Below are 15,165 nucleotides of genomic sequence, written 5' to 3' on the forward strand. Positions count from 1 at the left end.
TTCACGCCCCTCCTCTGACCGCTGCTACAAACCGAACCAGGGACCTCCGTCGGAAAGAGGAGCCCCAACAGCTGTAGCTTCACAAACGGACAAGGCCAATGGTGCAAAGCTGGGGGACCACCAGTCGGTCCACAGCCAGAGGGCTCTCCCCAGCCCTCTGCATTGCTCCAGCACCAACCACAACTGTCCATTCGTCATCCACTAAACAAGGGGAAATTTAAAGGCTCATGTCTCTAAAACACAGAAAACAATTCCTATTGCATTTTAATGGTGCTGTAATTTATTGGATCGGAAATGATGGATGGCAGCAGAAGGGGGCTGGGCCCAGTGCACAGGGCAGTGCTGATGCAGTGGGAGCAACAGATGTACAGCTGAGGGGAGAGCCTGGGAAGCTCCCAGGATTCGTGTTGCATGGGGCTGAAGGAATAACGCGATCTACAAGGACCAATTCCTTCTCACACCTTGCAATCCCACCCCGCAGTGCAGGATTTGAAGTAGAGGCTCCTGCAAGAAACATCCAGGTGAAGAACAAGAGAGCTGCAGCACTGTGCCAGCTATGCCTGCTCTCTGTGCTCCTGGGACGCACTGTTTTGCTTCCCAAGCAGCCCTTGCTGGTGCAGTTGCAGATTCAAGGCACAAGCAATAGTTGCCCAGAGTGCTTCAGCCCTGGGGAAGAGGAGCACCTGGTGGAAAGACAGAGAACGAACATGAGCTTCACTGCTCCTCCCCCTCATAATCTCCCAGCTCTGGAGAGTTCGAGCTGCACTGGGCAGTAATTGAAACCAGGCTCTTTAACACAGGTGCCAATTATTGCTTGTTAATGCAGGCAGCTGATAGAAAAAGCAATCATTCAGCCCCACTAGGATGAGAAGCACAAGAGCAGAGATGGTGGGGCTACTTATGCTAGCGTGGGATCTTGTAGGACAGTTCTGTGCTCTCCTGGTGCTTCAGCAAGCCCTCCTCTAGTGACACACAGGACAAGTTCCTGCACTCATGCCCTCTAGCTACACACCCCACTGCACCTCTGACACACCCTCATGCCTCCCCTCTTCCATAGCCAGCTTCCCCACCCTTCCCGGGAGGATGCCAGCTGCCTGTTCTCCTTTTCTCTGTTCAAAGCTCCCCTTTGTTTGCCTGTGTGGGGGAGGTGTGGCAGTGGGGGAGGCGGCTGATCCGGGGGAGCATGCTGATGATGGGGGAGCTGGATTCCCAGCAAAAACCTGCTGCTCCTTAGTCTTTTGTCCTCCAGGAACTGCTGACCTGGAGGGACAATACCTTGGGGAAACCTCAGTGGGTAATGACAAGAGGAATGATCCACCTGCGCCAGCATCAAGTAGAGGGGAAATTAGCCTTTCAGGGTAGAAAGAAGGCTGAAGCCAAAGCCGGAGCCTGTAGTCAGGCAAGTGCAAATAAGAAACACGGCGCTGGGCCATGCTACCGGGCAAGCACCATCTGCTCTGACTCCTAGCATCCTCCACCCTGTCGTGGAAGATATATCAGCTGATACTGGGTTCAGCACAGCAGAACAAGATGGCTTTTCTTAGTTGGAGTCACACTGGGGCCCTAGATAACTGAATGGTCACTTCAGGCCTTAAAAATCTATGAAACTGTGGGCATAAGCTACAGCTGGTGCTGAGTAAGGAGGCAGCCCTGACACCTGCGGGAGGCAGGGAGCTTCCCTGCATGGTGCCCCATTTGGCTGGACTGCAGCAGGGGCAACCCCAGGCATCCCAGGGTCTACGAGCCGCCATGGATATCACCTGGCACCTGGGGATGGACCCAGGAATGCCAGCACTTCCCAGCATGACCCTGCCTCTGCCTAGACCCACAACGGGCAGCACTTCTACAGGGGATGGCCGTGGGGAGCCCCAGGGTCACCCCTGGCCGTAGCAATACCTTCCTTCCCTGTGATGAGGCTGGTGCAGGGAGAGGCATCAAGAATATTCCCCTGCATCCCCGCCCCTTCCCCGGTGCACTGTCCCTGCTGCCCACACCGGGGCCCAGCGCACTGCTGGAGCACAGCTGCCTCCCCTGGCTGCACCACTGGCCAGGGAGTGCAGCTGCAGCTCCTGATCCAAGGGCAATGGGAGAAGCGAGGCTGCTGAACACATCGGCAAATGCAGACTTACAGCAGTGTTAGAGCTGGGAGGGGAAATCATCCCACCCTGCACGTGTAGGGGTATGAAGCTGCAACCACTGAGGGATGCATTGGCAGGTCAAGAACACGTTTGGAGAGAGACATGGCACATGCGCACTACATTAGCAGGGTCAGAGGGCCTGCACCAAGGAAGCCAAAAAACAGTGCTCTAGGGCAGGAGCTATGTTGGGTTTGCAGGATTCAGCCTCCCACAAGAAACAACTTTGGAGGAGAGTGTGCTAGACAGGAGCAGTGCATCCATCTGCACAGGGCATGCACAAGACAACCAGGGGGTCGGGACCTGCTGTGCATAACCCAGAGCTTGGGGGTAGTCCCTGCCTGCAGAGCTTACTAACAGGGCCAGCCTGTGTCTGCCTCACACTTTGGCCTGCCTTTAGAAGAGCATCTGTCAGGCTAGTGCAGTGACAGAGCAGTGCACTGGTTGGTGCCTTGCAGCCAAGCCTCCTGTTTCAGTCCTGGCTCCAGTGTCATCAGCCCTAACTTACCAACATCACAAGTCCTGTCCTCCAAAACCACAGTAAGTTTTTAAACCACGCCTGCCTTTGTCTTTACTTGGGGGATTCCAGCTTTCAGGATCATTAGGACCTCTAGTCCCAGCTTTTCACTGCAGCCTAGCTTCTAGAGTCCAGGAACTTCATTCCTGACCTACTCAAAGCTGAGCCTCTCTGCAGGTACCAAACTGCAGTACCTGGGGCTCGGGTGATACTACTGAGGAATCACGAACAGGCTGCAGTTCCTCCTGCTGCAGGAGACACCCTTATGGCGTCTGTGGCAAGGCAGTAGCCCGAAACACGTATCAGTGCAGCCCAGGGCTCTGCCTAGGTGCCTCAGCCTGAAGAAGAGAGAGAGCTTGGGGGGGACCTCACAGCCATCTGTCAGTACCTACAAGGAAGTTACTGAGGAGATGGAGCCAGGCTCTTATCAACGGTGCACGATGAGATGATGAGAAACAACAGTCATAACTTGAAATAGAAGTTCAGACTGGAGATGAGGAAAAACTTTGTCCTTATGAGGACAGTCAAGCATTGGAGCAGGGGCTCAGACAGGCAGTGCAGTCTCTGTCCTTGGAGGCTTTCACAACCCACTGGATAAAGCCCTGAGCAGCCTGGTCTGATCTCAAAGCTGACCTTGCTCTGAGCAGGTCACTGCTCCCATCCCACCTAAATTACCCTGTGATTTCTAACTCAGTATAGCAGGAGAAAGGGCCTTTTGGCTTCAAAGCAACAGGGCAGGATGAGGCAAGCTGTCAGCTGTCTGCATCACCAACATGGTCCCCTCCCAACACATACTTTGCTGCCCTCCCAGTTCCATTTGTACACTGAATTACACCAACAAGGCAGGTGAGCCTGCCTTGTGCAGGGGTGGGGGGACATGCTGAAACTTGAGGTTAGAAAAATTGCTGGGCTGAGACCAGCAGAGCAGCTTTTAGCACGTTCATGACGATGGCGCCAATTAGTGCAATTACAGGGCTTGGCTGCATCTTCCTGACTGTGATTTTCATTAACAATCGCATGGTCAATTCTGCTATTTTTCATCGGGCAAGCAGCCAGAAGCTGGCAGCAGCCTCTGCTCCTGGCAATGTCCACAGGAAGGGCAGGGACAGACCGCTCCTCTGGGAGGACAGGCTGGCAACACGGGCCCGGCCAGGCGCTCAGAAGTGCTGGCTCCTGGCAGTGACAAGACTGTCTGGGAGAGGAGAAATGTGTCCCATAGCTACCTGTCCTGTCAGAAAAGCACAGTCCTCGCAGGAGACTTAACAACACTCAGCACAGCTGGTCCCCCAGCAGTAAATACCATCATGAATAACACCACTCTCCAAAGCTCCAGACAGCTCCGTTTTGGCTGCACCATCTTTCCTAAAGTAAAGCAAGACAAATGGCCCCCAAGGCTGTTCCCAAATCTATGACTCTTCCAGCAGCTACAGGATATAGAACTTCTCAGGTTCACATGGCTCCAGGAAAAGGCGACATCTCCATATACTGGGTGCAGACTAGAAGCAAGAGTTCTTCAAGCATACTTGGAGTGCAGAGACTCAAGGCTGTGAACATCAAAACCTGCATACCCCAGGAATAAGGGACGGGGGGGGGGGGGAACAGAGCCTCAGTGCAGAAGCAGGGATATAGAGATAGTGGCAAGGCTTTGCCACTGCAAAGATCATAGATGAATGTGAGCTCTCTGCAGCCCTAGGTTGGGTGGAAGCCAGCCTTCCAGCTGTCTGCACCCTCAGCTCTCCTTCCCCCACTTCACTAAGCACCAAACACATAGTAAAAGCTGCAGAGATATTCAACTGAAACAAGAAATGAAGCACAGCTTGAGGCAGCTCTACTGCTGGGCACCAAGCCCCGTGCTGCTGCTCTGCCTTGCCTGTCCTGGGCATCATGGAGCCAGGCTGGCTTTCCCACTATGAGATGGAGCTGCTGTGACACTACAGTAAGCTTCCTGACCATCCTGCTCACTGGGCAGAGAACTGGGGAGTGCAGAGGGGTTTGCAGGGTCACGTCCCCTTGCTCTCAGGGTGTTTACTGTGTTGAAATTTCATCAGGAAGCCAAGCATCTGTTCTTCAAGAAGAGGTGGGGGCGGGGGGAAAAGGGGAAGCAAAATCAGCACGCGTGTAAACACCTGGTCTTACAGGCAAGAACAGAGTTTGCAGGAGTGCAGTACCTCTGAGATTCATTCAGCTTTGCTTCCTTTGGTTAATTAGTTCAAACACCATCAATATTAAATCATAGCCAGCATCCTCCTCTACATTGCTCATAGAAAGACAGGGGCACACGGAAGCAAGGGTGCACACATACAAAGGTATGCACACACATATGTCTGCACACACATGAATATATATTCACAGGCAAATGCATACACATAACCTGCATTTATGGACGAGTCATATTTCAAGTTTATGGCTGCATGTCAGACTGTGTGTGCATGTGCCTGCAGTGGTTCCGACCATGTTCAGCCTTTACACTCTTCCTTTGAGAAAGGGGGATGAACTGAACTGTGCCACACAATGCTTGACTGTAGAGAAACCTGTTTCTCCCATCCTCTAAAGCAGCCCCTAACTTGGGGGCACCTCAGCAGAGTCAGCATGACTAACTAGCACCACCCCTCTCAGAAGACTGCCGGTAGCAACCAGTGGCACAGACAAACAGCAACAAAACAAACAGATTCACCAAATGCTAATTTACATCCAGGCTAGAGGTAGCATGAAACAAATAGTAATATAATGTTATGTTGCACTAAAATTATTTACAGCATCACTGAGTTCATATCTGGGATCGAATGAGACACGATTCAAATGCCCTTCAGGCACACTGTTCGTTCCTCAGCTCTACCTTATGCCTTTCCATGACAGTTGCCACATAGACAAGAAATACGGCCATAGCCCCTACTCACTCCCTGTGGTTAAATCAGCTCTGCACCCCTACGTGCTACAAGCTCCCCTCTGCCTATCAGCAGAGACCAAGGCTAGAGCAGCTAGCCAGTGCTTCCACCTCGTTCCTGCAACACTGCTTGCTGGGAGGGAATGCTAAAGCAGCCAAGAACGGGGCGCTCTGCCCTGCACCCTGTGACATTCCCCACTAAAGTCCTAACCAGGCACGCCCCAGCACCAACATAGCTGAAGCCTGGTGAAGCTCTGGGGTTAGAGGAGCTTTGCATACACAGCAGGCAGGGTGAGAGCAAAAGCAGAGCGGACCGAGAAGCAGGGAAGAAGGTCAAAAAACGGTAAGAGAGCATCCATCACAGATGCTCTATCCCTAACATTACTTCTCAGAATTTAGTGAACACAAGTGCTTCTGGAAGGCTAAGAGGTGGAACTGATAGGGTAAGTTTCCCCAAAAAGACAGCTCTGCCCGACACAACGGCTGCACCTCCCTGCTTTAAAGCCAGTATTTGCCCATTTCTCACAAGTACCAACACTGTTTCCTCACTTTCTGTCTTCGCTGTACCCCACCTCTGCATCGCCCTTATCCAAAGCCTCAAAATTTATGATGGACAACTGGTCTCACATCACTGTTCACTCACCGCAAATTGCATGATTTCCCCCCTCCTTCATCATGGTGCTCCTGCCGTTGCTCAAGGAGTGAAGCAGAGCAAGCAGCCACAGTGGCTGTGGGTGAACAGAAACACAACTGGATTTGGGACCAAGAACCAGCAATACCAGCACGGGGAGGAAGAGGGAGAAAGGGGCACATGCACACTGTGCTTCCTCCCTCGCAAAGCTCAGGCTCTCACCAGAAGCTGTTACAAAAGCAAGATAAACCCACAAAACAATAGAATCCTCTCATTTTCTTTCTATGTCTCCCAGGCAACACCTAGCACTCAACAACAGTTTAGAGTGCAAAGCCCCCTCTGTTTGGCCAGTTAATGGCAGGAAGATGAAGAGACTTAAGCAGAGTTTCTCACAGGTTATTGTTTGGTCACCCCAGTCAGGCACCTGCAGCAGTGACATTTATATCCAACATTACACTGTATTTAAATCCAATCTTCAGTGCTGGAGCTCTGAAAGTCCAATGAAGGAGGTGCATTTCTGCTTCTAGTATACAGATCTGCAGCTACCCTTGCACACATGGGTGGGAGAGCATGACAGCACCATGAAGGAACAGCAGCACCTCTGCAATTCAGAAACCTTCCGTGCATTCTTTCCTGGGATCCTCAAGTCCCATCATCTCTGCTCCATAACTATTGGTATCTGCTGGGCTGGTGTAGCACTTTCATTTTACATATGCTGCAGCAGGAGTAAAAGGGATATTAGGAGCACAGCTAGCTGTTCAGCCAGGTCATTCCTTGGGCCTGGGACACAGTGGGTGCTTGGTCAGAAAGAACCACATTTACACACAGTCTAATTAACACTGGATTTGTTTGACGCTGCGTCTGTTTCAGTCCTGACCTTCCTGTTGAATTTTGGGGATAAAGACAGACAGAGTTCCAGGCAAAACCTTCAGGTTGGTGACTATTGCCAAAAGTCCTGCCAGACAAGACCTTTTAAAGAAGAGGTCCCCATGGGAACAACTGGGTGCTTACTGGGAGCTAGAGAGCAACTTCCTTCCTGCACTACTGGAGCAGAGCAAACCAGATGTTGGGGGCGGGGGGGGAGGACAGGAGAGAGAGAGAAGAAAGGCAAAAAAGGATCCTGCCTGTTCTGCACACAAGTAGTCATAGCATAGTCAGCTCTATGCCAGGAAAGTTCCTACAGAGAATAATTGTACAAGGAAAAGTAATATAAAGACTGCAAGATAGCAACTCTTTCCTAGAAGCAGAGGACCTTGTGGATTATAGTCTCAGGCAGAAATCCTTGCAGGACCATCTTCATCAATTCCCATCGAGCTACAGAGCAAAAAAAAAACTTTCCAGCCTAGCACTGCAGATCCAGGGAAGAAGCAGAAGTATGCCAGGTTGAGCTGGATCAGGGCCTGCTTGCTGTGTGCTGGTCACAGAAGCAGGTGCAGAATATGCCCTGCCATGAACTCTGCTCCTTGCACCACAAGATCCTTGCCTGGTTTTCATAAGGCCGGAGGCAGACTTTTTCCCCCAGTGAAGCTCAAGGAGTAATTAATAATTAATTATCATCAAGCTCCTCATAAGGGCTTTTTTAATTCATGGGCAGGAATAGGATAGAGATCCTCTGCCATTCCAAGCTGGATACTAGAAGAAATTAGAACAGGATTCCTTTCCAGAGCAGACAAGTGATGCTCAGTTATTCCCACAAGCAAACTGGGCTACCTGTACCACGTGCTGTGGTAGAATCATGAAGCAGTAGACACTTTTATGTTGCTCTTCCTAGGTTTTTCTTATCTTTTTCTCTGAAGAGGAGTAAATTTTACTGAACAAGGAAGCAGATGGCTACCAAGCCTCACCAGGAACAACTTTCCGGGGAAGGGTGAAGCACTAACTGCTCATCTCAAGAGCCATTCTTAGCCTCCGCACTGAATGATAGCGTCATATCCAAGCACGAAGAGTTGTGTCCAGATCGCAAATGCACAGGGTAGACACTATCTCCTAGGGCATCTCTTCTGTCTTAAAGAAGGAAAAACTCTGGAAGCAACAGACTACAAGGCTCTGAAGTTCACAAGAAGCACTTACATTGGCACAGTCAAATTTCACCCTCGAGCACAGTACGTGGTGCAAAACCTTGACTGTGAACAAAGCCACCTTTACCTTAGATTTGCAGGGACCTGAAATTCCGATCTAAGACCCATGCAGCAGAAGGATGCCCCAGATTCAGTTCTAGGACAGTAACAAGCAAAATGCAAAGAGAAGCTGCAGCATTGCTAAACACAGATCACCCACAGGAAGCATCACTGCCCCACATGAAGTACAATATTCAGTTTTTCATCAGAACAGATAGGACTTACACCTATCAGTAGGGCAAAGGCAGTGAATCCTGCTGGAAGCATCATGAGTCCTAGCTATTAGAAAATCCAGCTAGATAGACTCTGCTGGCAGCTCTGCAAATTGGCATGAAAGCAGGTCACAGAACAAGCCATTCTCAGCTCCAGGCAATATCCCACTCGATGCACAGGATCTCTTGCTGTGCCAGCCTAGCCAGGAACTGCTGGTTCAGTAGCTTTAAGTGGGGTAGTTGCACCACCTGCTGTCTGTTCCAAAGAAAGCTACCAGCATCTATTAGAACATGATTAAAGATATCAGTATGGACAATAGTTTTCTTTCCTCAGAACCACAGTTTTTTGCAGTACATGATCCTGATTAAAGTCACCAAGATTCTTTGTATCTGAAAATCATGAAACGAGATCAGGAGAGGAACTCAGTCCAAAGAGTCAAAACGGTTCAAGTTCTCAAATACAACACAAGAAATTCAGTTTAATGCCTCTCAAAGCATTCAAATTTCTCAAATTTCCTCCCTGCCCACCCCCCAAAACTACAAAACCCAACACAGAACAAAACTTCCGAAGAGGCCAAAATTTTGCCAGACAAGAAAACAGCCACGTTCTCAACCCCACTGGTGGCTTAGCAGGAAGCAAACAGTTGTGTCATAAATTCTACACTCTTCCACTTTCCTAGTGGCATGCACTAGGAGTTGCAGCACTAACTGACCCAATCCAAAAGGACAAAGAGATCAGATGCCTACAGGAAGTCACAATACTAAGTTTCCTTAGGATGTGCGGTCTTGGAGATGTATAAAAGCAGACAAGTCAGTCTGCTCTCTTGGCTGGCACAAATACAGCAGGCTGCAGGAGAAGATCCCCTTAATACTAGAGATCACAGATCCTGTTCATAGCCAAGTATTTTGTGTGCCAGGCCTCAGAAATAATTGGGCATGCAGTAGCAAGGCCAGTGTGAATCTAAAAGGCAGTAAAGTTCAGAAGAATGACCTCTACTTGCTGAAGCATAGCTATACAACATACAGACAGAAGGGAATCAGAAAACCACTTTATTAAAAAAAAAAAAACCCACCCACTCACATACTTTCTGCTAAGGTTATTCCTCAGGCAGTACCTCCTGTGATGTTGCTCTCTCCCCTGGGCCTGCTGGGCCAGCAGTACTCGCATCTCCCTGTCCTTCCCCCATTATCACTCCACTATGTCCAATTGGTCCAAAATTGGGGCAGGCACTTACTTCTCACCTTATCATCCACACAGAACACAGGTTACCAGGCTCAAAGGTTCTTCTTCCCATTGGGGCAAGTCTTGGATTCATACATGATCATTTGCTCCCACTAAGAGAGGAGCTCCCACTTCGCAGAACCGTAAGGAAAATGTAGGAAGATATGTCTGCCTTCCCCCTTGGAAGCCAAAGCCTAAACAACGCTAAAATGATCCCTGAACCACCCAACCTGCAGTTCAGACATGCCCATGCTCACTCTACAGTTCATGACCTACATTCACGCTGTACAGTCTTCAGGATTCCCCAATTAGTTTTCTGTAGTGTTCCCCAATCTCACCATTCCATTTTACTTCCACAGATCCAGGGCTTGTATTCCAAGTTTGCTCTCTGGGAGAGGGGCGCTGCCCATTTCATGTGCAGCCTCCACAGTACTGTAGGAGAACAGGACTCTCACCAGGCCCTGAATCTCCTTTGGGAAGTCATGGTCAGAGACTCTTGGACCTTCCTCCCAGATAGCTGTCAGGTAGGTCCAATAAGGACATAGAGTGAGGAACTTTGTGCTTCAGGCTCGGTCAATGTTGCTGTGCAGTTCCAACATCCTCTTCCTCCTCCTCCCCACATTCAGTGTGTCGCAGCAGCAGCTCCAGGTCAGGGTTGGAGCTGGCCTCTTTGTGTAGCTTCAGTCCTTTTTCACCTGCATGTAGATAGTCCATTTAGTGACTAACTCACTAGAATATCCATCAAACCTGACATTAGCAAGGAGCTGGGATCAGACTCAGCTCCCAGTGAACTTACAGGAATAACTACAGAAAAACAGAAAAGGATTTAAAACAGAATCACCTTTTGAATTGATTGCTTTGAGAATGACATGCAGGGAGATTCCTGAAAGACAGACAGCAAAGCCCAGCCAGTTCAAGAGACTGAGGTGGTCTCCCAGCACACGTGTGGCAAGGAGTAAAATGCAGATTTCCTGTGGAAAGAAAAAACATGAGAGGTGGCAGGGCAGGACCTGATGGGGCAGGCATGAGATGTTTTAGAGCTCAGGCCTGTATCAAGATGCCAAGCTGCTAGTTTCCCTCAGCATATTCCTCAGTGTAGAGAGAGTTCTAAAAATAGATCCAAGAAACAGAACGATCTGCCAAACCCTAGGATCAGGGATTTTAAGTCTTTAGACTACACAGCTTGGCTACACAGCAATCCTGTGACTTCCAGATCAAGGATGACACGTTTTGCATGTCATCATTCAGCTCAAAAGCACCTGCACTAGACTCTTCAAAGGAGTGGAGAATGTGCCATATGAGGTCAAATGAGTTACCTCAAACCAGTGGTTTGTCCTTATCCAGGTCTGATGCAAGAGAGCACCCTTCTTACCTGCCTCCCCTCCCACAGCATCCATCAATTATGAGGCCCATGTATTTGAGCCTCTCCTAGAGCCCAACAAACTTTGGACCTTAATGGTATTTCTTGTAAAGCAGCGATTAGCCTCTGCCCCTTGCTGTCAGGGTAGCAGGGACCACAGGGACTTCACTGCAGCGACTGCAAGGCAAAGCAGCAAGCTCCTATGCAAGGAGAACGGAAATAGCAGGAGATCATTTCTAGGGCTGTTAGGAAGTCCCCACCACTCAAGGGCCATTAGGGATGGCACAATATTTGCCTTCTGGTGTTAGCACAGGAACCATGCCTTACCTTAAAAATGCCAGCAATAGAAAGGGTGAGGCTAGATGTTCTGGAAACCAAGAGGAACTCAGAAAAACCTAGTCCAAAGGCAAGAATTCCACCCAAGAACAACTTTCCTATCAGAGAGAACAGCACTCCTGCTTCGTGGAAACGGAAGAGCTTCTCTGACACAGACAAAGGCAGGCCTATGGAACAAGAAAGTGAGTAGTAGAGTGCCTTTGCCAACACCCAGGATGCCCCACAACAACATAGGGATAGGCTGCTCACATTCCACTATCAGGAGGATGTTGAGCCAGTTCTTTAAGCCCTTATTTTCACGAGCATGCCATGCTACTATTCCTGTACACGCTTTAATATTCTGCCAATACAAAGGCTATCTTAGCCATTTTAACTCCAGGTCTCTAACTACTTCATAAAATTCACAGCTGTTCACTTATCTTCATGAATCATCTTGGACAACCAACTGCTGAGCAGTCTCCCCAACCATTTCGGAAAGCTGCTCTTGCTTTCACTAATTAACTCACGCACCCTCAAAGACAGCAAAGAGAGGGAAGAGCCCCAGGAACATGAGCGGCTGCAGGTGAAACATGGTATCAATGGGGTTCTGGAGCCCTGAAAGAAGAGAATCAGTAACAGAACAGGTAACAACAGCCAGGGACAGCATAGCTCCTGGAGCCTTTACAAGTACTGCTTTTAGACATATACCTTATTTGCAGTGCCCATCCCTACGTTGCTGCAGAGGCCAAGCCACTTTCATTGCTTGTCAACAAACGACGCTGTCCCAAGGTTCAAACACCATTCCTTACGCAGGAAGTTTTATATCTGCAGCAAGGCTTCCACCTCCTCGCTCCCCTCCCCACCACCAGCACCATCACCCACTTCCTAACTCCCTACATACCCAGTTCAGCCTTCTGCATAAGTATCTGCGTGAGAGTCCAGCGAATACCCCCAAGGAAAGAAGCACACAGCACCAGCATGAACCCCTGTGTGTTGAACTGCGTGGACTTGTAGGTGAACATGAAGAGCCCCCCAGCGATGAGCAGAACCACCAGCACCAATGCCACCCTCTGGGCGAGAGCAAACACAAAGTCACTGCGGAGACTCCTGGAGCCGAACAAAGACAGACACCTCCTCTCCTTCAGATCCACCCACACATCTGCATTCCTCTTCCATTTATATATTTCTCTGTGCTACACAGCGTATTTTCCTGGGCCTGACCCTCCGCCTCCCTAAAGCATTGCACGGGACCCTTACCGCTTCCTCCAGTTTGAAGAGTAGTGAAAAGAACAAGATGAAGAGAACGGCAGAGGATTTGGTCATTGTGTAGCTGTAAGGACCAAAACACACTATCAGTCTTCTCCATTGCAGTCCTTCCCAGTAAACCACTATTAGGAACTAGACCACCCAGTTCTGTGTTGCTACCGACAAACTATCACTGTCTCCTGCATGCCAACCCCACTAGGCCGCCTGCCCATCCAAGAAACCGACCCTGGCAAAGGACTTTCCAAACCCGCCAGAGGAATCCCAGGGAGCATGGGATTTGTACTCACAGGGAGACAGTGACATATAGGAAGCTCCAGTTACTCAGCCCAATATCCAAGGAAGTTGACAAAGCTAAGGAAGCAAAGAAAAAATCCTGACGTTAACCTTCTTCCACAGCATAAAAAGAAAGCCCTGCTACTTGACCAGGAACACAGAGAGAAGAACAGACCTAGAAAACAACTACTTTCCTCTGATGAACTTTTCTATGCCAACGCAACCCAGATATTCTCAGCTCTTTATACTTCCGTCCTGTTCCCCGTGATTCAGGTAGGGCCCAGCACCATGCCAACATGCCAACAGAATACATACTACACACGAGTCCAGAAACAACCCTTGTCCTCCCTTTGATTGAAAGCCAAAGTCACAGATTTGCAATATTTAAAGTATTTTTGAACACATCAGAGTGCGATGGCTCATAAGTAAGAAGGCCGCTGCAAGAAGTCCGAAGAGGCAAGTCTGGCAATAAACCTCATTACAGATCCTTAATCCTGGTCCAGCTCCTGTTACAGTCTCTTTCCCCTGGCACGAAGGTGGCTGAACCAGGATGATGCACCACCAAGAACTGCCGAGGCACGTAGATGGTGGTCTGTACGCTGAGCACGAGCTTCCCTTGGTGGTCTCAGCTACTGCAGTTTTGTGCATCACATACCATGAACTTACACGTCAAAAAGACCAAGAAGCTCTCACCAGAAAAAGCTACCAAAATAATATAAATGCATAACTTAACATCAGCATTACAAAGAAGAAATATCCTGCAGAGATAACTTGCAGAGGAATCCTACACTGCTCTCGTACGTCACACGCGCATCCCCGGCTCCCTCAGAAAAACGCGTTCCGTTTGGCCTCTATGTGTTTTACCCAGTTTTGTCACAACTGATAAGCACGGCATGCCTAAAGCAAACAGCTAAGTCTAGACCACAGGCACCGAAACGCGCCGGGCGCCCCAGCAGCGCCAGCAGCCGTGCGAGCCGCGCTCGCGGCCTCCCTGCTCACGCCTGCGCTGGGGGGTGCGGCCGGCACCGCTGCTGGGGGGGGTGTGGGGGGGTGCGGCCGGCACCGCTGCTGGGGGGGGTGTGGGGGGGTGCGGCCGGCACCGCTGCTGGGGGGGGTGTGGGGGGGTGCGGCCGGCACCGCTGCTTGGGGGGGGGGGGGTGCGGCCGGCACCGCTGCTGGGGGGGGGGGTGCGGCCGGCACCGCTGCTGGGGGGGGTGTGGGGGGGTGCGGCCGGCACCGCTGCTGGGGGGGGTGTGGGGGGGTGCGGCCGGCACCGCTGCTGGGGGGGGTGTGGGGGGGTGCGGCCGGCACCGCTGCTTGGGGGGGGGGGGGTGCGGCCGGCACCGCTGCTGGGGGGGGGGGTGCGGCCGGCACCGCTGCTGGGGGGGGGGGGTGCGGCCGGCACCGCTGCTGGGGGGGGGGATGCGGCCGGCACCGCTGCTGGGGGGGGGGGGTGCGGCCGGCACCGCTGCTGGGGGGGGGGATGCGGCCGGCACCGCTGCTGGGGGGGGGGGATGCGGCCGGCACCCGGCCCCGGCCCGCGCCCCAGCGCACGCGGCTCTGCCGGAGGCCCGAGGCCGCCCCGAGCGCGGCAGCCGCCGCCGAGCACGCCCAGCCCAGCCCAGCCCAGCCCAGCCCAGCGCGTCGCTCCCGCCCCCGCGGCCCTTCCCCGGCGCCGCCCGTACCTGTGGGCGCCGCCCGGCGCAGGTAGTCGGCCCAGGAGAGCTCGGCCCGCGGCCGCCCGGAGCAGCAGCGCGCCAGGGCGCGGGCCAGCGCCGAGAGCCCGAAGACGACCAGGAGGTGCAGCAGCGTCATGAAGAGCGGGAAGCGGAAGCTCTGCGGGAACCGAGAGCCGCCCGTCACCGCCGCGCCGCGCCCCGCCGCCCGCCCCCGCCGCCCGCGCACCTTCATGAGCCACTTGTTGTAGAAGGTGATGCCGATGGAGAAGCCGTAGTAGAGCAGCACCAGCGCCGCCGCCAGCGCCGCCCGCCCCAGCGCCGCCATGCCTGCCTGCCCCCCCGGCCCCGGCCCCGGCCCCGGCCCCTCCGCGCGGCCCCGCGCTGCCGACGTGGCCCCGCCGGGACCGCGACCGCGACCGGCTCCGCCCCACCGACGTGGCCCCGCCGACGTGGCCCCGCCCCGCGCCGCCGACGTGGCCCCGCCGGGAGCGGCGCCGGAGGCGGAGGCGCGCTCGGCCCGGGGCGGAAGGGCAGCCGGGCGCAGGAAGGGCGCG

The 15,165-nt window shown here is 52.3% G+C and overlaps 2 protein-coding genes across 3 annotated transcripts in view; both read right to left on the minus strand.

The window, feature by feature from the left end:
* Positions 1–14,747, minus strand: part of CDH22 (cadherin 22) — a 122,157-nt gene extending 107,410 nt beyond the window's left edge. Inside the window, exon 1 of the mRNA XM_064521761.1 lies at positions 14,618–14,747. The gene's annotated coding sequence lies outside the window, so the exon portion shown is untranslated. The remainder of the gene's footprint in view (positions 1–14,617) is intronic.
* On the minus strand, positions 9,530–14,967 carry SLC35C2 (solute carrier family 35 member C2). 2 transcript variants are annotated; one of them, XM_064521780.1, is made up of 8 exons: positions 14,838–14,967; positions 12,947–13,010; positions 12,651–12,723; positions 12,295–12,463; positions 11,925–12,008; positions 11,406–11,581; positions 10,560–10,689; positions 9,530–10,413 (listed from the first exon to the last, which is right to left on the minus strand). In XM_064521780.1, exons 3-8 carry the CDS (start codon positions 12,714–12,716, stop codon positions 10,292–10,294), a joined length of 747 nt encoding a protein of 248 aa, XP_064377850.1. In that variant the 5' UTR covers positions 12,717–12,723; positions 12,947–13,010; positions 14,838–14,967; the 3' UTR covers positions 9,530–10,291. The 2 variants fall into 2 exon arrangements, with proteins under 2 accessions (XP_064377850.1, XP_025970850.1); XM_026115065.2 differs by lacking the exons at positions 12,947–13,010; positions 14,838–14,967 and having other exon boundaries at positions 12,295–12,500.
* Between the last annotated feature and the right edge of the window lie 198 nt (positions 14,968–15,165).

Source organism: Dromaius novaehollandiae, chromosome 16, assembly GCF_036370855.1.
Source record: "Dromaius novaehollandiae isolate bDroNov1 chromosome 16, bDroNov1.hap1, whole genome shotgun sequence".
NCBI lineage: Eukaryota > Metazoa > Chordata > Aves > Casuariiformes > Dromaiidae > Dromaius > Dromaius novaehollandiae.